This window comes from Prionailurus bengalensis, chromosome A3 (genome assembly GCF_016509475.1).
Source record: "Prionailurus bengalensis isolate Pbe53 chromosome A3, Fcat_Pben_1.1_paternal_pri, whole genome shotgun sequence".
Taxonomy (NCBI): Eukaryota; Metazoa; Chordata; class Mammalia; order Carnivora; family Felidae; genus Prionailurus; species Prionailurus bengalensis.
In genome coordinates this window covers 43,056,102-43,078,760 of record NC_057354.1, presented here as the reverse complement: position 1 = coordinate 43,078,760, position 22,659 = coordinate 43,056,102, and the positions used below count along the sequence as shown (strand labels likewise).

The 22,659-nt window shown below is 46.1% G+C and overlaps 1 protein-coding gene across 1 annotated transcript in view; it reads right to left on the bottom strand.

The window, feature by feature from the left end:
* Positions 1–1,552: 1,552 nt before the first annotated feature.
* BANF2 (BANF family member 2) overlaps positions 1,553–22,659 on the bottom strand; it is a 40,085-nt gene continuing 18,978 nt past the window's right edge. The window contains exons 2-4 of the mRNA XM_043602943.1: positions 14,471–14,599; positions 5,645–5,819; positions 1,553–1,757 (exon numbers count right to left, since the gene is read on the bottom strand). Coding sequence (XP_043458878.1) covers positions 5,673–5,819; positions 14,471–14,596 — 273 coding nt within the window. The 5' untranslated portion in view covers positions 14,597–14,599 and the 3' untranslated portion in view covers positions 1,553–1,757; positions 5,645–5,672. The remainder of the gene's footprint in view (positions 1,758–5,644; positions 5,820–14,470; positions 14,600–22,659) is intronic.

The following is a 22,659-nucleotide window of genomic DNA, read 5'->3' as shown; positions in this document are numbered from 1 at the left end:
CCCCACATGGAAGGTTCAAGAGCTGAGGGATTAACTTCCTGCAGGAGCAGTCCTCAACAAATGGCTAATAGGAGCAGGTGTTTAGCTACCCCAGGGTGGGGTGACTTGAATGTATGTCCTATGCTGGCTCCCGGGCAGGACTGAGGTCCCATTGTCCACAGTGCTAGAGATGGAACACCTTTCTTGGCTGCTTTCCCCTTCCTGCCACACTGCCCACTGCCCTACTGACATTTCCTGGGAACATTCGTGAACACACTACTTTCCCTGAGACCCTTGTATTGGGGGATACTTCCGGGATGGTGCAAGCTAAGATATACCTCCTAACACCTTAGCTGTTTTCCCCCCCTTCTCTTAATCATCTCTTGTTAAGCTGTAAGCTACTTGAAGCCAGAGAAACTTGTGCTTATTCTCTTGGCCTTTCCTCAGCACCTAACCATGCTCAGGGCCTTAGACGCTCGCAAATACTAACTGAAATCATTTATTGATTCACAGATACCCTCAGACTACAGATTTGGGGACAAGAGTCAATATCTGACCCCTCTTCCTTGCAGGTGGTTTGGCTTCTGTTTAAGATGCTGGTCAGGGGCGCCTGGGTGGCGCAGTCGGTTAAGCATCCGACTTCAGCCAGGTCACGATCTTGCAGTCTGTGAGTTCGAGCCCCGCGTCAGGCTCTGGGCTGATGGCTCAGAGCCTGGAGCCTGTTTCCGATTCTGTGTCTCCCTCTCTCTCTGCCCCTCCCCCGTTCATGCTCTGTCTCTCTCTGTCCCAAAAATAAATAAACGTTGAAAAAAAAATTAAAAAAAAAAAAGATGCTGGTCAAATCCATCATAATTGGTAAATGTTTTTAGGTACCAATCTTCTCCCAAATCTTTGGAACAACTGTCCTGCCAAGTAGAAGATGAGCCTTTGATGTGGCTGAGGACATACATGCATGCTCACCTCTCTTGAGTGTCCTTGAACATGCCTTTGGGGATCAGTGGGCTGATGTGACCCTATAAGATTGCAGTCAAAATCTGAAATAATCTGATTTGTCCTTTCTTACCCACTCATTAAAGAGTGCGTGGTCCCTAAAGAGTGTATGGTATACAGTGTCCTGTACTTGTCTACTGGAACAGAATTAGATAAGCTGGTAGCTGGGCTCCCTCCCACCTCATAGCTATGAATTCTGTTCCAAGTATCATAACGACCAAGCACTCAGAACATCAGGCTCAGAGGAGAACCCTAAGAACAGAGCCAGAGCTTCTCTTAGGAACCATGTACCTAACCTACACTATTTCAATTAATCCAGCCTTTGAAGCAAGGTAATTACCTTCCTGCCCTTATTTTACAGATGAAGAAACCAAGGCTCAGAGAGGTTAAGTAGCTCACCCAGGATAAGGTACTGATTGGCAGAGCTGGAATTCGCACCCATGTCTGGCTGCCTTCAGAGGCAATATTCTTTTGCCCACCCTGGACTCTATCTAAAGCACCCTTTGGCAGGGTAAGGACACATTAGACTGGAAGGAATGTATCAGTTAGATACTTCTGCATAGCAAACTTTCTCAAATATTAGTGGCTTTGAACAGCAATCCTTTATTTTTGCTCACACATTTGAGTCAGCTGAGGGTTGGCTGATCCAGGGTGGGTTCTGATGGGCAGCTTTGCATCAAGCTGCAGGTCTGGCTGGCCTCAGGTCCTTGCTGCAAGTTGGGCTCAGATCAGCTTCACTGGGGTTCATTCTAGGATTCAGGCAGCAGTTATCCAAGGAGATAGCTCTTCTCTTGGTGTTGACAGAGGCATGCGAGAGCACGTGGAAATGCACAGTGAATCTCAGAACTGGCATGCTGTCATTCGAGACTCATACCATTGGCCAGAGTAAGTCACATGTCCAAGTCTAAGAGTCTGGGAGTTACTTTGCCTCTAGTGGGAGGGACCGTAAAATCATCTGGCAAAGGTGGAAAATTGCAGAGAGAAGTGAAGAATTGAAGGCAATAATTTTATCTGTGAGAAAGACTAAAATCAACACAAGGGAATGAATGGCTGTAGAGAAAATTGTGGGGAGCAGGGTTCATCCTCAGTGTCCCTCCAGTTACATAACACAGAGAACAACTACTCTGAACTTCAATATCTGTGCTAGGGTCCCTTTGTAGAGGCTGCTTAGTCTTGGAAGACCATCTCCTCAGGTTTCTCAGCTCCCTAATCCTCCTACCTGATCCCAGACATCAACCTGATTAAAGGGACAAATTTCAGCAATATGGGAAGTGTGTGAAAATAGAATGAAGGACAAGACTACTTCCCATTTTCCTTTCCCTAGAGCCACCCAGCTCTTGTCTTAGAAAATGAGTGACTTCTAAATCCCATGACTATTTTAGTAGAGAATTAACCCAATGGTGGGCTGTGCAGGAGGGAGCAAGGGAAGGGCTCTGGATAGTCAGAACCTGAGGTCTTAGAAGAGGAAGATATTTATTTATTTAAATGTTTATTTATTTATTTATTTATTTATTTTTGAGAGAGGAAGGAGGGGCAGAGAGAGAGGGAGAGAGACCATCCCAAGCAGACTCTATGATGTCAGCGCAGAGCCTGGTGCAGGACTCAGTCTCACAAACCAAGATCATGATCTGAGCTGAAATCAAGACTTGGGTACTTAACCAACTGAACCACCCATGCACTCCAAGATGGAGTTGTTTAAGTCTTTGGGCCAGCCAGCTGGCTCACCTGGAATTCTTCTTGACCTCTTCTTGGGGACAGCTAGAGAAGCAGAGCTAGAAAGAGCTAAACGGACCTCAGTGGAAATATCCCAATCATATTATGAACTTAGGAAATGTAACACCTGTGAGGCACCCAGGAAAAAATATTGAACCCAACTGATGACTGTGGTCTTGATTAGTGCTGTCACCAAATCTGCTCCTGAGTTCAGAAGAGTCTATGACCCTTTGGAGTTAGGTATGACCATGTGATTTGTTTTGACCAATGAAATGTGAACATAAGTGGAATAGATCACACTGGGTAGAGGATATGAAATACAGTGTGTAATCCACCATGGTACCTTCCCAATGCTGTGATACTCATGGAAGCATGTATTGAAAGAGAATCTCCATCTACCTAACTCTCACAGTGATTATAACAGACAGAGCCCTTGTGATGGCATATACTGGATATGAAGCCTAAAAGAATAATCAAGATTTGTTGACTAAATCACTGAGCTTTGGGGGATTGTTTGTTACAGCAGCATAATCTAACCTTTTCTGACTAATATAATCATCCAACTCAACCAACAGAGAGATGTTTCAGAACAAAGAATTCAGGAGTGACAAAGTTATGATTTTTAAAGTTTTTTTTTAAATTTTTATTTTGAGAGAGAGAGAGAGAAAGAAAGAAAGCAAGCAGAGGAGGGACAGAGAGTGAGGGAGAGAGAGGATCCCAAGCAGGCTGTCAGCACAGAACATGATGCGGTCATCAATCTTACAAACTGTGATATCATGACCTGAGCCAAGGTCAAGGGTTGGATGCTTAACTGACTGAGCCAACCAGGTGCTCCAAAAGTTATAATTCTTAAAATAATTATGCCAACAATGATTTATAACCTCTTAAATATACAACTAAGACTAAGCAACTGCAGGGATTATGCTTATGGGAAGAATGTAAATTCTATAGACCTTGACAAGTTAAAAATAATACTAAAACCTATTTTTAAAAATGAGAGGGAAGAAATAAGAGTGCTAATTTCTTTTTACTTTTATTACTTTTTTTAATGGGAATTCACACCATCTAACATAGAAAATTAAAGTTTAAAATAAACTTAATGATACTAACCTCCCTGTTACTGTTTCCCCCATATTATTCTTTATGCTCAGAAGAAATTGATGTAGAAATGATGATGTCTAGTAATGAAGAAAAAAAATGCAGTGCGGTTCAAAAATTCTTTCAGTTCCATTTTTTTCTTCTGTCCAAATAAAATTAAATTCTAGCACTTTTGTCTTAAGTTGGGTTCTTCCAGAAGAAGACTGATACTAAAATTTAAATATTTCATGAGGGGTGATCCCAAGAAACCCCGGCAGCAGAGTGGGAAAGCAATATAGGGAAGAAAAGAAAGCAAATGCCAGAGGTGTTAAAGGGCGGGGGGCCTCTGTGAGCAACTGGCTGAGTCCCACTGGGGAGCTGGAGGATACCACCTCAGAGCTGTCCCATCCAAAGGGCAACTGCCGCTTCCACCCATGAGTGGGTGTTGACTCCCTGGCACTCCCTCCTTGCCCTGTGCATGGGTAGACCCTACTCCTGCAGCTAGAGATACCCTCTGGCAAAGGGTACTCAGGTGCTTACTGAAGGAAGTTACTGGACCGTACTAGAACAGTGAATGCCAACAGCATATGGGGCCAGGCTCCAATACCACCTGCCGACATTTTCTTGAATTTAAAAGGCCTGTTTAATGGGTTCATCTCAACTGAATTATTCCAAGTGAAAGAAGCCAGTCACACAAAAGGTACATATTATGTGATTACATTTATTTGGCTTTCTGGAAATGTCAAAACTATGAGGACAAAAACCAGATCATTTGTTGGCAGGGGCTGGGGAGGGCCACAGGGATGACTATGGGGAGGTACCAGGGAACTCTTTGGGGTGATGAAAGTGCTCTCCATCTTGATTCTGGTAGTGGTTTGGGGACAACGCATTTGTCAAAAGCCACAGAACTACACACCTAAAAAGGGCAAGTTTTCCTGAATATAAACTATACCTCAGAAATCAGACTACAATGCTCTTAAAAATATGTCTGCATATTAGTTGCTGTTTCAAGACAGTTTAATTCTCTTCTCTTGAGGACTTAATGACTTGCTTCTAAAAATAGAATAAGACAGAAGTGACATAGTGTGAATCAGAGACAAGGTCATAAAAGGCATTGCACTTCCTGCTTGCCCTCTTACTCCCTCTTGGGTCAGCTGCTTTGGAGGAAGTTAGATGCCACTCCATGAGTAGCCCCATAGAGAGGCCTATTTAAAGAGCAACTGAGGACTCCAGTTGACAGCCACATGAGTACAACATCTTAGAAGTGGATTCTCCAGCCCCAGTCAAGCCCTCCGATGACTGCAGTCCAGCTGACGGTTTTCACCCTCATGGAAGACCCAGAGACAGAAACACCCAGCCAAACAACTGCGTGAGATAAAATGGCTTGTTTTAAGCTGCTATGCTTTGGGTTCCTCTGCTATGTGGCAATAGATAATCAATACACTGGCTTCAAACTTAAAGTAACCGATTCTAAAATAATCCATATGCTGAAATATTTGGCATGATATTCATGTAAGGTGAATGACAATTGTTTTTAGGTGGTCAATTTGAGGATCACTTGTCTTTCGTTTGTTCTCTTTTATACATTCTTGTACTGCTTGGTATACTGACTGTGTATCCTTAAAGTTAAAAACAAAAGTAGGGTGCCTGGGTGGCTCAGCTGGTTGAGCATCAACTCTCAATTTTGGCTCAGGTCATGATCCCAGGGTCGTGGGATCGAGCCCCACATCAGGCTCTGCGTTGAGCAGGGAGCCTGCTTAGGATTCTCTCTCTCCCTCTGCCCCTGTCCCCTACTTGCGCTCTCTCTCTAAAGTAAAAACTAACAAAAAAGAACAAAAAATAATGACCCCCAAGCCTGGGTATCAGTACAGAACATGTCGTTTACCCAGGCATCAGAGCAAGGGGACGTGTGTTCACAGGAAGCAGGAACACCACTCCTTCAGACAGTTAGAACTCTCCTGGGCCTCATACTCGGTGGCGCCGCAACAGCAAATGAGCCACTTCTGAAACTCAGCTTCATTCTTGTGCATCAGGAGGAACTGTCCCAGCAGGATGTAGGCCTGTGGGGAGCAGGGGAGGCATGGAGAAAAATGGGAAAGGTTATAATAAGCCGGCCCAGATGTGCTCTTCTCCAACACTAGGAATCGCGTGAAAATCAAAGAAAGGGGCACAGGTCAGATGTGGGGGAGAATGACGGCAGGCCCTGAACCCCTGACCGGGGTGATGGGGATTCTGGGACTGGCCCCTGGTGAGGTGTGAGGCCAAGATAAATGCACATCTCTCGGGATGGGATTGAGGGCTGTCTAGCCTGGGGTGAACCAGAACTTACCTTTCTCAACTTTAATGAGCCCATAAATCACCTGGGACATTGTTAAAAGGGAGGTTCTGACTCAATTAAGTCTGGAGTGGGGCCTGAGAGTCTGCATTTCTTTTTTTTAAGTTTATTTATTTTTGACAGAGACAGAGTGTGAGCATGAGCTGGGGAGGGGCAGAGAGAGAGGGAGACACAGAATCTGAAGCAGGCTCCAGGCTCCAAGCTGTCAGCACAGAGCCCGATGCAGGGCTCGAGCCCACAAACTGAGATCATGACCTGGGCCGAAGTCAGACGCTTAACCGACTGAGCCACCCAGGCCCCCCAAGAGTCTGCATTTCTAACATGCTCCCAGCTGAGCTGGTCTAGGGACAACATTTTGAGTAGCAAGAGCTTAGCATACTTCTAATGCTCCCTTCTGGCCTCTGATCTAGTATTTCTCTCTCTCTCTCTCTCTCTCTCTCTCTTTAAAGATATTAAGTAATCTCTACACGCAACGTGGGGCTCAAACTTACAACTCCACGATCAAGAGTCACTGGCTATACCAACTGGTGCCAGCCAGGCACCCCTAGTATTTCTTTTTAACACACCCCCACACACAAACACACACACATGCACACGCATGTGCACACGCAAAGAGGAGTCAGAGAGGCTCCCCACCCCATCATTTTCTCTATTGACCTTGCAGAGTTTCTAACTCTCTTCACTTGACATTGTGGGTAATTCTGTGCTGTCGTGGTGGAGCGGAGACCGTCTTGAGCATTGCAGGAAGTTTAGCAGCGTCTCTGGCCTCTACCCACCAGATGCCAGTAGCGCTCTCCCATCCCTCCAGACTGTGACAATCATAACCATCTCCACACATTGCCACGTGTTCCCTTGGGGACAAAATCTCCCTGGATCAAGAATCACTGCCTGTGGCGTTGGCAGATGAGGGGCATCTTAGTACCAATTTGTTCTTGCAAACCAGCTCTGGGACCTTGGGCAACTCACTTAACCCGCAGTGAAGACCCCAAGAACCCGGCCTCAGTTTCTACATCACCTGAAGGCACACAACATGCCCCCCCCCCACCTTGCAAATGGAATTAAGTGGATCTAGAGCGAGAACATTAGGAAAATGCTAATGCCTTGCTTGTCCTGGAATATGTGGCCCTGTGGGGGGAGCACGGAATATATAAAACTCCATAAACCTTGCCCACCTTTCCCTTCTGAAGAGTCTGTGTGCATGAAAAACACATGTAATTAACATTAAGTACACCGGGACAGATAGCTCTATGGCATTCTCTCATTCTCTAACTACTGCCCCACAGCCTTCCATTTCTCTCTTACAATTTTATCACATGATTATTGACAAGGAGCAAGCTCTCCATGGAGAAAGTGGTGCCTGAGACTGCACGGCCAGGATTGACTGAGTCACTAAATGGTGAAGCCTGGAGATTTAAGGTCATGTAAACGCCTGCCTCTCGAGGCTGGTTTGGGGGCCCTCCAGCCTGGAGTGAATGGGAACCAGCGTCCACGCTTGCCGTCCTGGGTCCTCTCCAGGAAAACCAGCTGGTGTCTGTTTGCTTTCAGTTACATAAAACAAAGCAAACTTCACCCTAACCAAACGGAGCATTTTTTTTTTTTTAAGAAATTAAATAGTAGCTGAGTCCCAGCTGTAAAATGTGCCCAAGCCTTGGAGCTTGGGGTCTCTTCTTTTGAGTCATGGTCCAGTTGTTGAAAAGATTGAAAAAACAGCCAAGATGTCATGGTCATGTTAACATGCTACCTTCATCATCTTTTTAGAAAAGCCGTATAGATGCTTAGAACGATCTCGTTTTACTTTATCAGTATCCTTGTACTTTCGCTGATGATTTTATGGAGATGTTTTTTAATTCAACATTAAAAAAAAAAAAGAACATTTATTGAATGTTCATTGAGCCAGTAGCTTCAGTGGATGTGGGAGGCACAGAAGTGAATAACAGAATCAAGGAGAGCCTTGGCTCTGTCCAAGGAGAGGGAGCATTAGTGATGATAAATAATAATGATGGTAATAGCAAGTGGCACTTGGGTACCTTCAATGGGCTCCAGATCCCTGGCACGTTTTAACCCAGTTTCAATCTCCAGATGGAATCACCAAGAATCTGAGAAGTTGACTCCTGTTTTCCCGAGCCCCATTCTTGCACATCTCGACTGACAGAATCTGGCTGGGCACCTGTGGCAGGCTCTGCCGTTTTGGAGGCCTCGCTGCTGGTCATCAGCCGGTGGTGATTGGAGCCTCCACATCCCCACCAGCCTCAGCAGCCAGGAAGCCAGGGAATGTGTGGCACGCAGGACCAGAGGCAAATTGTCCAGGAATGCTGTAGGAAGAAAGGCCTCTTCTTGTGGCCTCCAGAGCCAAGTTGCAACCTGTCTCTTGTCCTCTCACCCTGCCACCTTCCAGTGGTGGGGAGGGAAAGTCAGCCCACGTCACCCTGCTCCCAAGGGAAGCCGGAGTCGTGGGCCCCCATCACGGCCTGCCCAAAGCCTGCTCGGTTTCTCTGCTGGTTCCAGAAAGCGAGGCCTTCACTAAGGAGAAGAAAATCTCTCGCCTCTCTCTTGGACCAAAGCTCACGAATTTCTGGCTGCGGGGAGGGAGATACAGACACACAGCAACGCCGAGCAGGCAGCGTGCCCCCACCACCCCGGACAGAGCCCCCCTTGGTTTAGTGTTCTGCTGTTGCATCTTGAAGTCCTCAGTATATGTGAACGAGGGGCCTCGTATCTTCATTTTGCACTAGGTGGCTGGTCCTGGTCAATGCCAATGAAAACTTTTCGTCTTCACGGTAACATCTGGCCTTTTCTTTCTTTCTTTCTTTCTTTTTTTTTTAACTTTTTAAAAATTTGAACAAAGTTGGCGCCCATTAGTTTTAGGTGGACAACAGAGGTCCGCCATCTTGCCCTCTCTGATTCTCAGGCTTGTCTGACGCCTCTGCTGGGAGCTGCCACTGCTTGGAGCCTACACCGAATGCTCTTACGTGGCCACAAGACTTTGTTGTGTGACCAACAACTCTCTTTTCCTCTCACCAGCTCTTCAGCCTTCATGGCCACTGGTAGCCATTGACAATCTTGAAAATCCAGTACCTCTCAGTCGTATCTGGCTTAAAACTCCTTGCCTCTAGTGCAAATGCTCGATCCAATGCAGGGCTTGCCCCTTCTTCTTTCTTCTCCATGTCTCCCTGGGATATCCTTTTTTCTTTTCTTTTTTAAGTTTATTTACTTATTTTGAGAGAGACAGAGACAGCGTGTGTGGGGGAGGGGTAGAGAGGGAGAGAGAGAGAGAGAGAGAGAGAGAGAGAGAGAGAATCTCAAGCAGCCTCCATGCTGCCAACAGAGAGCCTGACACGGGGCTCAGACTCAAGAAACCATGAGATCATGGCCTGAGCCAAAATTAAGAGTCAGACCCTTAACCGACTAAGCCACCCAGGTGCCCTTTGGGGATATACTTATACTAAAAAAGTGTTTGTTTAACTGACATTCAGATTTAACTGAATGGGTCCCTGCATTTTTTCTGGCAACTCTATGCAGGGTAACCCCAAACTTGTGTGACCGACTTCTTGTACGGCCCAGATGTCTGGTGGTGGGGTCCTCTGAATTACCAGCCCCCCACCCCTGGGACTGTCTGCCCAGATTCAAATTTCACCTTTCTCATCCTGAGTGACTTTGGAGCAGTCATGTGGCTATAGTGTGCCTCCGTTTCCCAATCGGTAAAATGGAGGTGAAATCGTATACCTTATAGGATTTTTTGATGATTAAATGAGATATATGTCACACACTGAGGCCAGTCAGTGGCTGACATGTAGCAAACATCACACACAAGTTCTGCTATTAGGAGAGCCTTAGGCAGCAGGCACCAGAACATATACCCCTTCCTGACCTTCCAAGTATTTTTCAGGAGGAAGATTTAGTCTCAAGGATATGACTTTATAGTGCCTTCAAAGAGCATTGAACCAAACTAGAGTCTCTGGGATGGAAACGTCCTTCCTCCCTGTTGGATGACTTCAGGGTTATCCCCACAGTAATGCACCCGCCCCACAGGGCACTGCTCAAAGTCCCTGGATTTACTGAGTGCCTGGAAATTCACTTGCCCCTGGGCGGGGCTTTCATAGGGAGAGGAGGAGTACAAAGATCATAGAACTATGATCATAGAACATAGAGGAGACGTGGGAGAGCCCCAAAGGCAAGCTGTGCCTCTCTAGCATAATGAGTGTGGGTTCTCAGGCCATGTGTGCAAAAAATAGTCAACAGTACAAATGTCACAGCAAGGGGTCCTATTGAATACTCAGTGTTCAGACACACAAGCTCGTTAGGCTGGGGTGGGCGGGCAGAAGGAAGTCTTTCTTCCCAGAGAAGGTCAGTTGTGAGTGGGGTCCTGAAGCAGGTGAATGTCCATTTCAAGAAAAGCCTGCAAAGCGGGTGGTCCTGTATGTGTTTGTGATTCATGGACAGTCTGGCTTGGGTATGGTGTGGATGAGGGTGGGGAATATAAGACAGAGCTAGAGCTGGGCTATGGAAAGCCTTCAGCGCCTTATGCACAACGTATTTCCCCTTCCTGGTCATCCCTTTGTCCTTTGCAGCCCTTTCACTGTTAAATCTAGACCAGCACTATCCAGTAGAAATTTATTTTTTTAACGTGTATTTATTTTGAGAGACAGAAAGTGAGAGAGAGTGGGGGAGGAGAAGAGAGAGCAGGCTCTGCACCATCAGTGGAGAGCCCCATGGGGGGCTTGAACCCATGAACCGTGAGATCATGACCTGAGCCGAAGTCAAGAGTCAGATGCTCAACCAGCTGAGCCACCCAGGTGCCCTTATCCAGTAGAAATTTAATGTGAGCCAGCCACATATATAATTTTTAATTTTCTAGTAGCCACAGGAAAAGGGGGGGACTAAACAGGTGAAATGAGTTCTGATAATATGCTTTATTTTCTATTTCAAAAATATTATCATTTCAACATGCAATCAATAAAAAATTATTGATGAGATCCTTTACATTTGGGGGGGTACTTTAAAATCTTAAATCTTTAAAATCAACCTCGTGTATTTTACATGCAGAGCACATCTTTATTCAGACAGGTGCTCAAAAGGTACAAATGGCCAGCGGCCAGCGGTATCAGACAGCAGAGGTCTAGATTCTCAGAGATCTAGATCTGCCAAAGCTGACTGGCTCGGGAAAGGGCAGGCACAAAATAACCCAGGAAGGGTGCGGCCAAATTTTTGACTGTCGAGGTCCTGAAGAGATTTGGGTGAATCCATAGAGGAATCAATAGTTTTAGTTAAAAGTCATGCCGTAGCTGAGGGAGGGGACAGCCACCCCCCAGCAGAAGCCAGCAAAGACCAACGTTAGCGTGAGGCCCAGAAAGGTGTCTCTCCCTAAGGTCTCCTGCAGGCAGGGTATAAAAAGCCAGGAGCTCAGAGGAAGTCACATCTCTGCACGTTACTATATAGATGGATATATGTGTCATTACGCATGTGTCCAAACCCAGAGAAACTCTGCAAGTGAACCCTAATGTAAACTGTGGAGCCTGGGTGATTATGACTTGCCAGTGTCATTTCTGCAATGGTTACAAACACACCACTCTGGTGGCGGTGTGGCTAATGAGAGAGGCTATACACGTGTGGGGGCAGGGGGTACGTGGGAAATCTCTGCATCTTCTGCTCAATTTTGCGTGAACCCAGAAGTGCCCTAAAAAGAAAAGCTTTAAAAATCTATAGGAGCCTGCATTTTTATCTGCTAAATCTGAGACCCCTTCCCTGGACCATGCTCTTACTGCTGGCCCTAACCACCGACCGGTCCTCACCCAGAAGCACTTGTTCACCTACAAAGTGTCTCGTGGATCCTTTCGCACAGCCAGCCAGGCTCCAGCCCTGGTGTCTCATCACCAAATCCCAGTGGAAGCCCCCTTCATGCTGCAGTAGCCACTTGGACCCTGATCCTCCTGCGTGGTTTGTGACGATACAATCCATGGCCATTCTCCCCCTCATTTGGGCCCCTGATCAAGGCATTAACTCCCTGGAGCCTCTGTCTTCTCCTCTGTAAAGTGGACATAGAGGCCCTCCTCCCATCTGCAGGTGAGTGAGGGGCTCGAAGCAAAGGCGAAAGGCGAAATCCCCTGTGTCAGTGCTTGGAATCAGCGACCCTGGGAATGAGTAGGGCCTGGAAGTAGTGTGCTGATCTCCGTGCTCACCAGGAGGTTGTGAACACAAGAGGGGCCTGGTCATACACAGCCAAACAGTTCCTTCTTCCCTACAGCCCTTCATCTGTGTAACAGGTTCCAGGATGCCTGAAAATTTCCCATTATACATTCATTCCCTTATCTTTTTTTTTAATGTTTAAATTTTTTTAAACATTTATTCATTTTTGAGAGAGAGAGAGAGCATGAGTTGGAGAGGGGCAAAGAGAGAGAGAGAGAGGGAGACACGGAATCTGAAGCAAGCTCCAGGCTCCGAGCTGTCAGCACAGAGCCTGAAGCGGGGCTCAAACTCACAAACCGTGAGATCACGACCTGAGCCGGAGTCAGACGCTTAACTGATTGAGACACCCAGGCGCCCTGATTCGTTCGTTTATCTTAAATATGCCAACTGGTCAGTTAGGCTGGAAACACAGGCTGGAAAAGGTAAAACTAAAGGGATAGGAAACAAATCAGTGGTTGCTAGGGGCTGAGGGTGGGGGATATGAAAGCACAGGGGGACATTTGGGAGTGATGGGATTGTCCTAGGTCTCGATTGTGGTAGTGGCTTCATGACTGCATGCATTTGTCAAACCTTGCAGAACTGTGTACTAAAAAAGGTGACATTTGCTATATGTAAATAAAAATATTTTTTTAAATGCCGAGTATGTCCAAACAACAGCAAAAAACATTAAATCGAAGGTGTTAGAAGCCGGAATAATGGTTACCTCTGAGAGTGGGGGGATGACACAAGCCAGGGAGAGACACAAGGGAATCATATGGCATTCCGGAGGTGTCCAATCACTGGATCTGGGGTGGGGGGGGGGCCATGAGCATATATATGTAAAAATTCACTGAGCTGAACCCTTCCTATCAATGCAGGCACACCACAATAGAAAAGAAAAAGCGACAATCATTTCTTTTAAAGAGGAATTTTCCATGGAAACTGTTTCCCTAGCAGGTTTGCTTACTTCACTACCTGCTTGGTCCCATCTTTTATCCTGGAGGAAAGAATCAAATCTACCTCAGTCCCGGATCTCCAGCTTCCTAACAATATCACCTGTTGGATGTTAGATTGGTAGATATTCAGAATATTTAGCAGCTGGTGCAGGCAAGGTGTTAACCAGAAAACCACAGGCCCAGTAGTTCAGATGCCCCCTGGGAGCAGCCGTGCATTGCCCACTGAAGGCACACCACGCTGATTATCAGTTGTGCACGCCACAGTTCCCAGCCTCTTTGGGTGTTTCTGTAACATCTTCCTGCGTAGTGGTGCAGACTGACATTAAAAACTAAGGGAATGGGGGCTCCCGGGTGGCTCAGTTGGTTAAGTGTCTGATTTTGGCTCAGGTCATGATCTTGTGGTCTGTGAGTTTGAGCCCCATGTCAGGCTCTGTGCTGACAGCTCAGAGCCTGGAGCCTGCTCAGGATTCTGTGTCTCCCTCTCTCTCTGTCCCTCCACGCTCACACTCTTGCCTCTCTCAGTCTCTCTCAAAAATAAATAAACATTAAAAAAAACTGAAGGAAACGAACAGCAATAACTGTGTGTGAAATCTCTCCACTGAGTGTGCAATGTTCTGCGTGAATTCCCATTTGCCTCTGCCTGTGCTCACTTTCTTTGGGTTCTCTTGGGATTGTCTCCTATTCTCCCCTAAAGTTCCAAGCAGCTTTACCAGCACCCTAAAACCAAATCATTACATAGAAAAAGAATGTTCAGATTCCACTGGATGCTCTTGAGGCCATTCGTGGGTTGTGAGCGACAGACATCTTGGAAGCTCGTATCTTACTCTGGTGTAGCCCCCAGTCTGCTGTTACTCCACCTGCCGCTGTCAGGGTGGTGCCCTGGTGGGGCAAGTGAGACCCCGCGAGTCTCTTCATGGAGATGGAAGTGTGTCCAAATCATCCGTCCTGACAGCTCAGCCCCAGGCTCGGGCGGCCGGCTCACTTCTGTTGACCTCTGGGTGTTGGAACACCCAGTGAATCATGCCTGGCCCAGCTGCTCTGAGCCAAAGCCATTCAATTTGCCCATCATCTGCTGGCCCTCGAGGCTGCCCAAGCATGAGGGGTCAGCAGCACTGAAGACTGTGGCACCCTGCCAAGTGGCAGCTTTCCTCTCTGATGGCGCCTTGCAGGGACACAGAGCGGCAGCTGCCATCTGGCAGGACTAGGGGAAGAGACATTGGGGAGAGAAGTTGGGGAAATAGGAAAAACAATGAATTACCTTGTTGAAACCTTTGGTGACCAAATTGATTGCAAGCTCATGGCTGATCCCGTCCACCCAGGCAACATCCTTTTCTCCGATGGGTTCAGAGAGGAAGGCTCTCAGCCTGGGAGACATGTGATTCATCTTCTGTAACAGCAGTGGGAGGAACACAGTTAGAAGGTGGCCGGCTGCTCACAGCGAGAGGGGACAATGGGGGACTGCCCTGCCGAGGGATGGGGACAACATATGATGGCAGGCTTCCTTCCAGCACCCAATAGTTATTGGGGACTTTCAGATAGCAGGGGCAGTGCCCTGCACTGAAGGCCTCAACACATCCATTGCCACCTGGATGGAATGAGAGATGTGTTATGATGGCTGTGGATGAGTTCAGCAAATTCCACCAAAAGACTGTGTTTAATGCTAAGAACTGCAACAGGTTCTCCTCTCCTCCTCTTCCCTCCCTAAGTGCTTAAAGGAACATTGCTTTTTGAGACTAGGGTTGCAGTTGGGGCAATGGGGATATGCAGGTCATAGGTGCAAATGTTTAGTTATGTGGGATGAATAAATTGTGGGCAGCTAATATACAGCATGGTAATAATGGTTACCGATAATGTATTGTATACTTGCAAATTTCTAAGAGGATAGATCTTAAGTTAAATCTCACCATACACACACACACAGAGAAGGACACCTATATGGAACTGATGGAAAAGTTGTTTAGCTTGATCGTGGTGATCTTTGCACCATGTATATACATTGATCAAATTATACACCTTTTAAAAAAACTTTTTCCTGGAGTGTTTTTTTTTAATGTTTACTTATTTTGCAGAGTGGGGGTGGCAAGCAGGGGAGAGGCAGAGAGGGAGGGAGAGAAAGAATCTTAACTAGGCTCCACGCTGTTAGCACAGAGCCTGACGCGGGGTTCAATCTCATGAACCATGAGATCATGACCTGAGCCGAGATCAAGAGTCAGACTCTTAACAGACTGAGACACCCAGATGCCCCTGTACACCTTAATATAAACAATTTCTGTAAGTCCAGGATATCTCAATAAAGTTGTCTTAAAGAAAAAAAAACATTGCTTCTCTTAGCTAATTAACCTACCTTCTCCACCACCAACAGTTTTATCACACTCTGTAATAGTCGGTTGTTTGGTGGCAAGTAACAGAAATCTCTTAAGCTGGATCAAATATTAAAGAAAATATTATAGAACTCAAAAGCCCAAGGATAAGGACAGGGATGGTGCAATTGGGGCCACAGCTCCATTTTCTCTGATTCTTTCAACTTTTTCTCCCTGTTTTGGTTTCAGTCTTGATTAGTTTCCCTCATAGCAGTGAAATGGCTACTTTAGGATTCACATTCCTCAACACTCCACCCCAGAAGAAAAAGGAAACAGAGAGAACGTATCTCTGAGGAGTTCCAAGCAGAGCCCATCCAGTCTTGAAGGTCTACACAGGGCCACCAGTGTGAGCTTAGTGTTGGCCATATGCCCTAGTCCTAGATTTGGAGTGGAGTTAGCTTTCTCTGAACCATACAAGCTGTGAGATCAAGCAAAGTTTACCTGAACAAAATTAAGATTATTACCCAGAGAGGGTAATAGGATATATTAGGATTATTAGGATAATTTATTTATTTATTATTTATTAGGATAAATTAGGATTATTACCCAGGGTGGGGGGGGATGAGTGTTAAATAGTAACCATAATATCCCACTATAGTCCACCCCTTTGGTGCCCCAACATCGGTACATTCTCATTCCCTTACATTGTCATCAGAAAAACCCACACTGGGCAAACGTAGACTCACCTCCTCCCTCAAAGGGTGAAGCCCTATGACTCATCTAGTTACTGGATTCAGATTCAAGTTTGTATTTTCTGGAAGATGCATCATAATCTCCATCATGTCTGGAAGTAACAACTCATGGGATGGTAACCTATAAACTAAATTCTGAAATTCACTACCATCAACATAGTGCTAGGGGGAAAAAAAAAACCCAGTGTATCTGCAATAAAATTTTCCAGAAGGGCAATTCTCCATTTGAAGAAGGGGACAATGGGAAACACATTCAGATGTCATTGCCCTATAGTATATACAATATTGAGGAAATATTGGGGGAATTCCTTGCCATGATGGTAAAGCAAGTTCCTCAGTTGGCAGAGATAGTTGCCCCCAGTTCTGGGTTCAGGTGTATCTGCCTTGCTAAATTCTGAGTGGGCATAGGGTTGATGTCTTTGGAGGAGTATCACTGCTTTAACAACACACTTCTTGTGGGTACAGGTTCGGGGATTGCCCCGAGGAATGGGCAATTTCAGGCATTAGTTGGCCACTTGCTTTGGCAAGTCAGTACCCTAAAGAATTTACTGGGTTTCTTCTATTCAAGTCCATGGGCCAGTAGTTCAAGCTGGATTTTGTTTCAGGTCAGAATCCTTGAACTGGCAACTGGGCTCTGTGTCTTGCCCACTGCCCTGCTCCTCAGATTCGTGGCATCTTCCTTTACCTCTGATGTGAAGGTACCCCAAGTCTGCTCCTGCCCCCCAGATATATCCTAGCTGCATGTTCACAGTGAGTTGTCCCTGTCATCAAGCTAGATGTATCTAAGATCAGATGCTCCATAGAGACCTGAGAACTGGGGGCACTGCTTTTCCAGGGCCCCAATCTTTTGTTAAGTCACCCTACTTGCTGCCTGTGTTCTAACTTTAGCTCAATACATTAGCTTTGCCGACCCAGTGGAGCTTGCTTATCGAAGTCCAGTCACTTTGGATTGCAGGCCACTGGCAGAAAGACCCTCTCTCAGCAAAGCTGGGTTTTTATCCCTCCCCATTTTCAAATGGGCACCCGCTCCTTCTAAATTGGAGTCTTCTAGGACCTTAACAAAGACTGCCAGAGGTAGCCAACATCCTGAGTATTTCCCTCCAGATCTCCAAATGTCACATCTCCCTACACATAGGGTCTCTATCACAGGGTAAAACAGGAATAAGCAGCCATTTTGCTAAACCGCAATCACCGTCTTTCTAGTTCTGGGTAGAGACACCCTGCTGCTCTCTGTGAGAATATGTCTTCTTGGCTGAGCCACTTTTGAGGTTTAGTTATTGTAGTATCCCTTTCTTGGTACTAAACTCTGGGTCAGTTTGGACAGTTCATAATTCAAGTAACAGAAAAATCCAATTCAAACTGGCTTGCACAGTAAGAAGGTTTTATTAACATATGCCACCTAAAAGCCCAGAGGTGCATCACAAGCCTTCAGCTTGAGTTCCCTGAAAATCTCTTGGCTCAGCTTTCCTTTATATGTCGGCTCAGTCCTCAGCTTGACTCCTTTTTGGAAATAATCGGGCTGTAGCTGGACCTGGTGTCCCTTTTGCAAGATGCGACCCCCTCCCCCAAAGGAAAACTGTTTTTCCCTCGAAGCTGCCAATGGATGCCTTCTCCAGTCCAAACTGTCACATGCCAAGCCCTGATGTGTGTCCTTCCTCTGGTTCAGAAGGCAAGTCAGTGACCTACAAAGCACATAGGCTGCAGGGGTGGGGGTGGGGCACAAAATTGGGGTAGCTGCCATGTTAGTGGGGGTAGTCGTCCCCTACCACGATACGGGACAAGGTCAGGAGAGCATACCAGTGTCCACCACATGGTCCTCAGTAGATTGTGAGGGCCACGGCTACCTCCTAATGTCCTTTGCTGCCCACCCCAGTCCCAGCCCCAGTGCCTCGTATGCAGTAAGTGCTCAGTGACCTAAGTGACGGATCCATCCACTGTTTGCAAGCACTTCCAGCACTGGTCCCTTGCCTGTTCTTATGCTCCCAATTCCCCACATTTAACGTCCAGCTCCCCTTGTAAGCCTTCCTGCTCCAGGAGACATTTGTGACACTTTAGAGACACAAATTCTCTAAGAAGCGATGAATCCGAAGGCACTGATTGTAACAGCCAGGGGACTCCTAAGGACAGAGGCCTTGATGTGTGGTGGGTTCGAGGAAGGATAGCAGGAGCCAAGACTGGTTGTCCAGGGGCCCCTGACGCTGTGGGCCTCAAATACACAGATGTGTAAGCTGGGAATACACTATTATGTGGAGGGCATCGATCTCTTCGGCAGCTCAATATGAAGATCTCTCTTAATCGGTGCAAATGCATTAAAGGGTGAGCTCTACAGCCCCCATCCTTGGATGATGAGTCGGGATCAGGGGTCCAGCTCAGGTCTGGGCTATAGGAGATCAGAGTTTCTAAGCAGGAGGAAGAGCCCCAGAGAGTTCTGGCGGGGCTCACCAGGTTTGCCCAGGGAAAATTCCATTCACTATCCACGTTGGCCATCTGGTAAGTTAAACAGTTCTGCCCATTAAAAGAATAAATGGAAACTACAACATTGCTATCAATGCAGCAGCAGCATCAAAGACAGGTAATGATTAGAACACCTTGTGTGTATTTGCTTTTCTCACACACCTCATCTCACTTTGATCCTTGAAACACTCTGGGGCATAGGCAGCAGCGATTTTGATCCTCCTGAGGACCCACTAAATAGAAGGCCCTCACATTCATTAGGATGTTTTTATCTGCGACAGTGGTTCTTAACTGGGTGCAAATTGTTTCCCCCTCTAAACCCCAAACATTTGGCAATCCGTCTGGAGACACTCTGGGGTGTCAAAGCTGAGGGAGAGGGTAGTGCTATTGCCATCTAATGTGTAGAAGTCAGGGCACCGCCGAACGTCCCGTAATGCACACAACAGACCTCCCACAACAAAGAATTATCCAACCCCAAATGTCAATAGTTTCAAGGATGAGAAACCCTTGGCTAAAAGTAATAGAAAACCCTGACTCAAATGGTCTTAAACAAGAAACACTTTTCTTTTTTTTAACGTTTATTTATTTTTGAGACAGAAAGAGAGACAGAGCATGAACGGGGGAGGGGCAGAGAGAGAGGGAGACACAGAATCGGAAGCAGGTTCCAGGCTCCAAGCCGTCAGCCGAGAGCCCGACGTGGGGCTCGAACTCACGGACCGCGAGATCGTGACCTGAGCTGAAGTCAGACGCTTAACTGACTGAGCCACCCAGGCGCCCCAAGAAATACTTTTCTAATCTCACATAATCAGAAATCCATTGGTGAAGTGGACCCCAGGATTTTGTCTGTTAGTGGCCATGTCAATAACCAGACTAGCAGCCTCCAAGGTCCCAAGGTGCATACAGAATTTGTGTGGATCCTGTCCTGACATGGAAACTTCCAAAGGAAGGACAGACCATTTCTTCTTAAGTGTCTCCAGAACCTCTTCAGTAGAACTTGACTTAGTTTCATTGGCCAGAACCAGACAACATGTCTGCCTGTAAGCCAGTCACTGGCCAGGGGAGTGATCTGTGTGGAGGTGTGGATGAGGTCAGCCCCCTGAACATAAATAAGGCAGCTCAGAGAATGCCAGGTTCTGGAACAAGTAGGGAGAGGTGGTGGATACTGGGTAGCAAAGGCCCGTGTCCACCACGTCTTTCAAACTAGTCAAAGGATCGGGCCATCACAAGTAGCGCTTCTCAAAGTTTAATGTGCACACAGACCACCTGTGGTGGGGATGGGGAAGTCTTGTCTAAAAATGGGGGTTCTGATGCAACAGGTCTGGGGTGTGACCCGAGGTGCTGCATTCCTAACCAGCTCTCAAGAAGATGCCCAATCTGGGGGCCCACAGATCACACTTTGAGTGGCAGGGAATTACATGATGCTATTCCCCCGCCACCTTTTTTACATTTTATATTGAATTGTGGCAAAATACACATAGCAGGAAATTTATGTCTTAACTATTCTTAAGTGTCTAGTTAGGTGGTGTTGAGTATATTCACACTGCTGTGCAACCAACCTCCAGAAGTCTTTTCATCTTGCAAAACTGAAAACTAAGTCAAATTTAGAATTGGCTACTCCAGATTGCTCATATAAGTAGAATCATCAGTATTTGTCTTTTTGTGGCTGGCTTATTTCACTTAGCATGATGTCTTCAAGGTTCAACCATGTTGTATCATGCACGGGTCAGAGTTTTTTTCTTTAAGTTCATTTATTTATTTTGAGAGAGAGAGAGAGAGAGAGAGAGAGGCAGGGTGTGTGTGTGTGTGGGTGGGGGGGAGCATAAAGGGAAAGAGGGAGAGAATCCCAAGTAGGCTCCACACTGTCAGCAGTGTGAGCCTGACATGGGGCTTGAACTCATGAACCCTGAAATCAAGACCTGAGCTGAAACCAAGAGTTGGACGCTTAACCGACTGAGCCACCCAGGCACCCCAGAATCATCATCTTTTTTAAGAATGAATAATATTCCACTGTATGGATACATCACATCTTGTTTATTCACTCGCCCATCAGTGGACATTTGGCTTGCTTCTACTTTTGGCTATTGGGAATAATGCAGCTATCAACATAGGTGGGCAAATATCTCTTCAAGATCCTGCTTTCAATTCTTTTGGATTGAGTGGAATCGCTGGATTATATGCTAATTCTAAGTTTCATCTTTGGAGGACCACTGCACAGTTTTCCACAGCGACTATACCAATGCCGTGTATTCTTAAACTTTACCACACATTAGGCTCATGCTGAGAGACACAACCCATGCTTGGGTCCCTCCTCTACCATTGGACTTAATCAGCACAGGCCGTGGGCCGGACATTGGAACTTGTAAAAACTCTCAGGTAAGTCCAATATACTGCCAAGTTTGAGAACCACTGTTTCTCTGTTATTTGCTTTTTTCTCATAAAGTTATGAGCAGGTTTTCTAGGATGATGGGATTTCAACTAAATGGGACTTTACAGTGGGTTGTCTAATGTCCATGTTTCCAGATGGCTGATGCTCACCAACTAGCAGGCAGTGTCTGTCCCCCTTCCCCAGGCACATCAAATCCTCATTAGCCATCGATAGGAAGATTTAACTATGACCCCTGATGGCTTTGAAGTCAGAGAACTTCAGAGCGGACAGACCTCAATAGCGGCCTACTCCTTTTTTTTTTTTAATTAAAAAAAGGGATCTTCACTTCAAAGGAAATTTTACCTGGAATCCCTTTATATAAAATAGATCAAAGCAGAATTACTCTATTGACTTTCGAACGAGGGGAGGGCACTAGAGCCTACCCTGGATATGTGGCGCCATCCCTATGCCCCCCCCCCCCCGCTTAGGTCCCCTTCAAACCTCTGTCTGATCCAGCCTAAAACCCTCATTTCACTCTAAGAAAACCAAGGCCCCAGAATTTCAGTGGCCTGCTCAACATCCTGCACCTAGCACAATATGGTTGGCTCTGTTTCCCAGAGGAGCACTCCTTCTAAGTCCCCAGGCAGCTCCTGGGTGGGATTCAGGGTGGGCTACATTATGGTCAGATCAATCACTTGACCACCCTATGACAATACTACCGCAGATGCCTTAACATGGTCCCGCCCCATGAAAGAGTCTTATATTACAAGGTGTTCTCTCAATGACACCATCTTGAACCACAAAGTACTGTTTGGGGAGGATACATTGGCAGGAAATGACTTTAACCAAGTCTGGTTTTAAAGACTCAGAAAGTCACTTGCCTGTTTAAATAAGGAGTAAAAGGGTCAATGGAATTTAATCATGATTCCCAAAGGAATGACCTTCTAGTTGCAAATGTTTGGCATCCTTTAAAGATCATTTTAAAAATCTATACAATAAGTCTTTGTAAGGAGGCAATCACAAGTGCCCCATCAGATTAATGGAGTGGTGGTGGGGGGGAGAGTACTGCTCTAATGTCATACAAATTGGAACTGGGAGCTTGGGATACAATTTCTGGTGGGGACATCATTGTACACGAATTCAAAAAGTGAACATCTCAACAACCATTAGCTGGAAGGGAAGTTCATTATTCTCTGGAGCCCAAGTAAGATGACTCAGGGAGTGACCCCAGTGATAGAGACATAGGTGTGGACCATACATGAATATAGTTAGAATACGATAGTTTCTTTGAAATCTAAATGGAAAAGTGTAATATTTCTAAATATATTACTTTGCATAATATGTGATTTTAAATGTATATAATTAAATTATGAAATGAAAAGGTGTAAGTAAACTGTTTTATCTACATCCCTATGAGTTCGTATATTCAAATGGCAAAAAAAACCATTCGGGGGTGGGGAGGGGTCTTCTTGTTGAGCAAATGAGAGATTATCTTATTTTTGTGTTTGCTTTTTTTTTTTTTAACGTTTATTTATTTTTGAGACAGAGAGAGACAGAGCATGAATGGGGGAGGGTC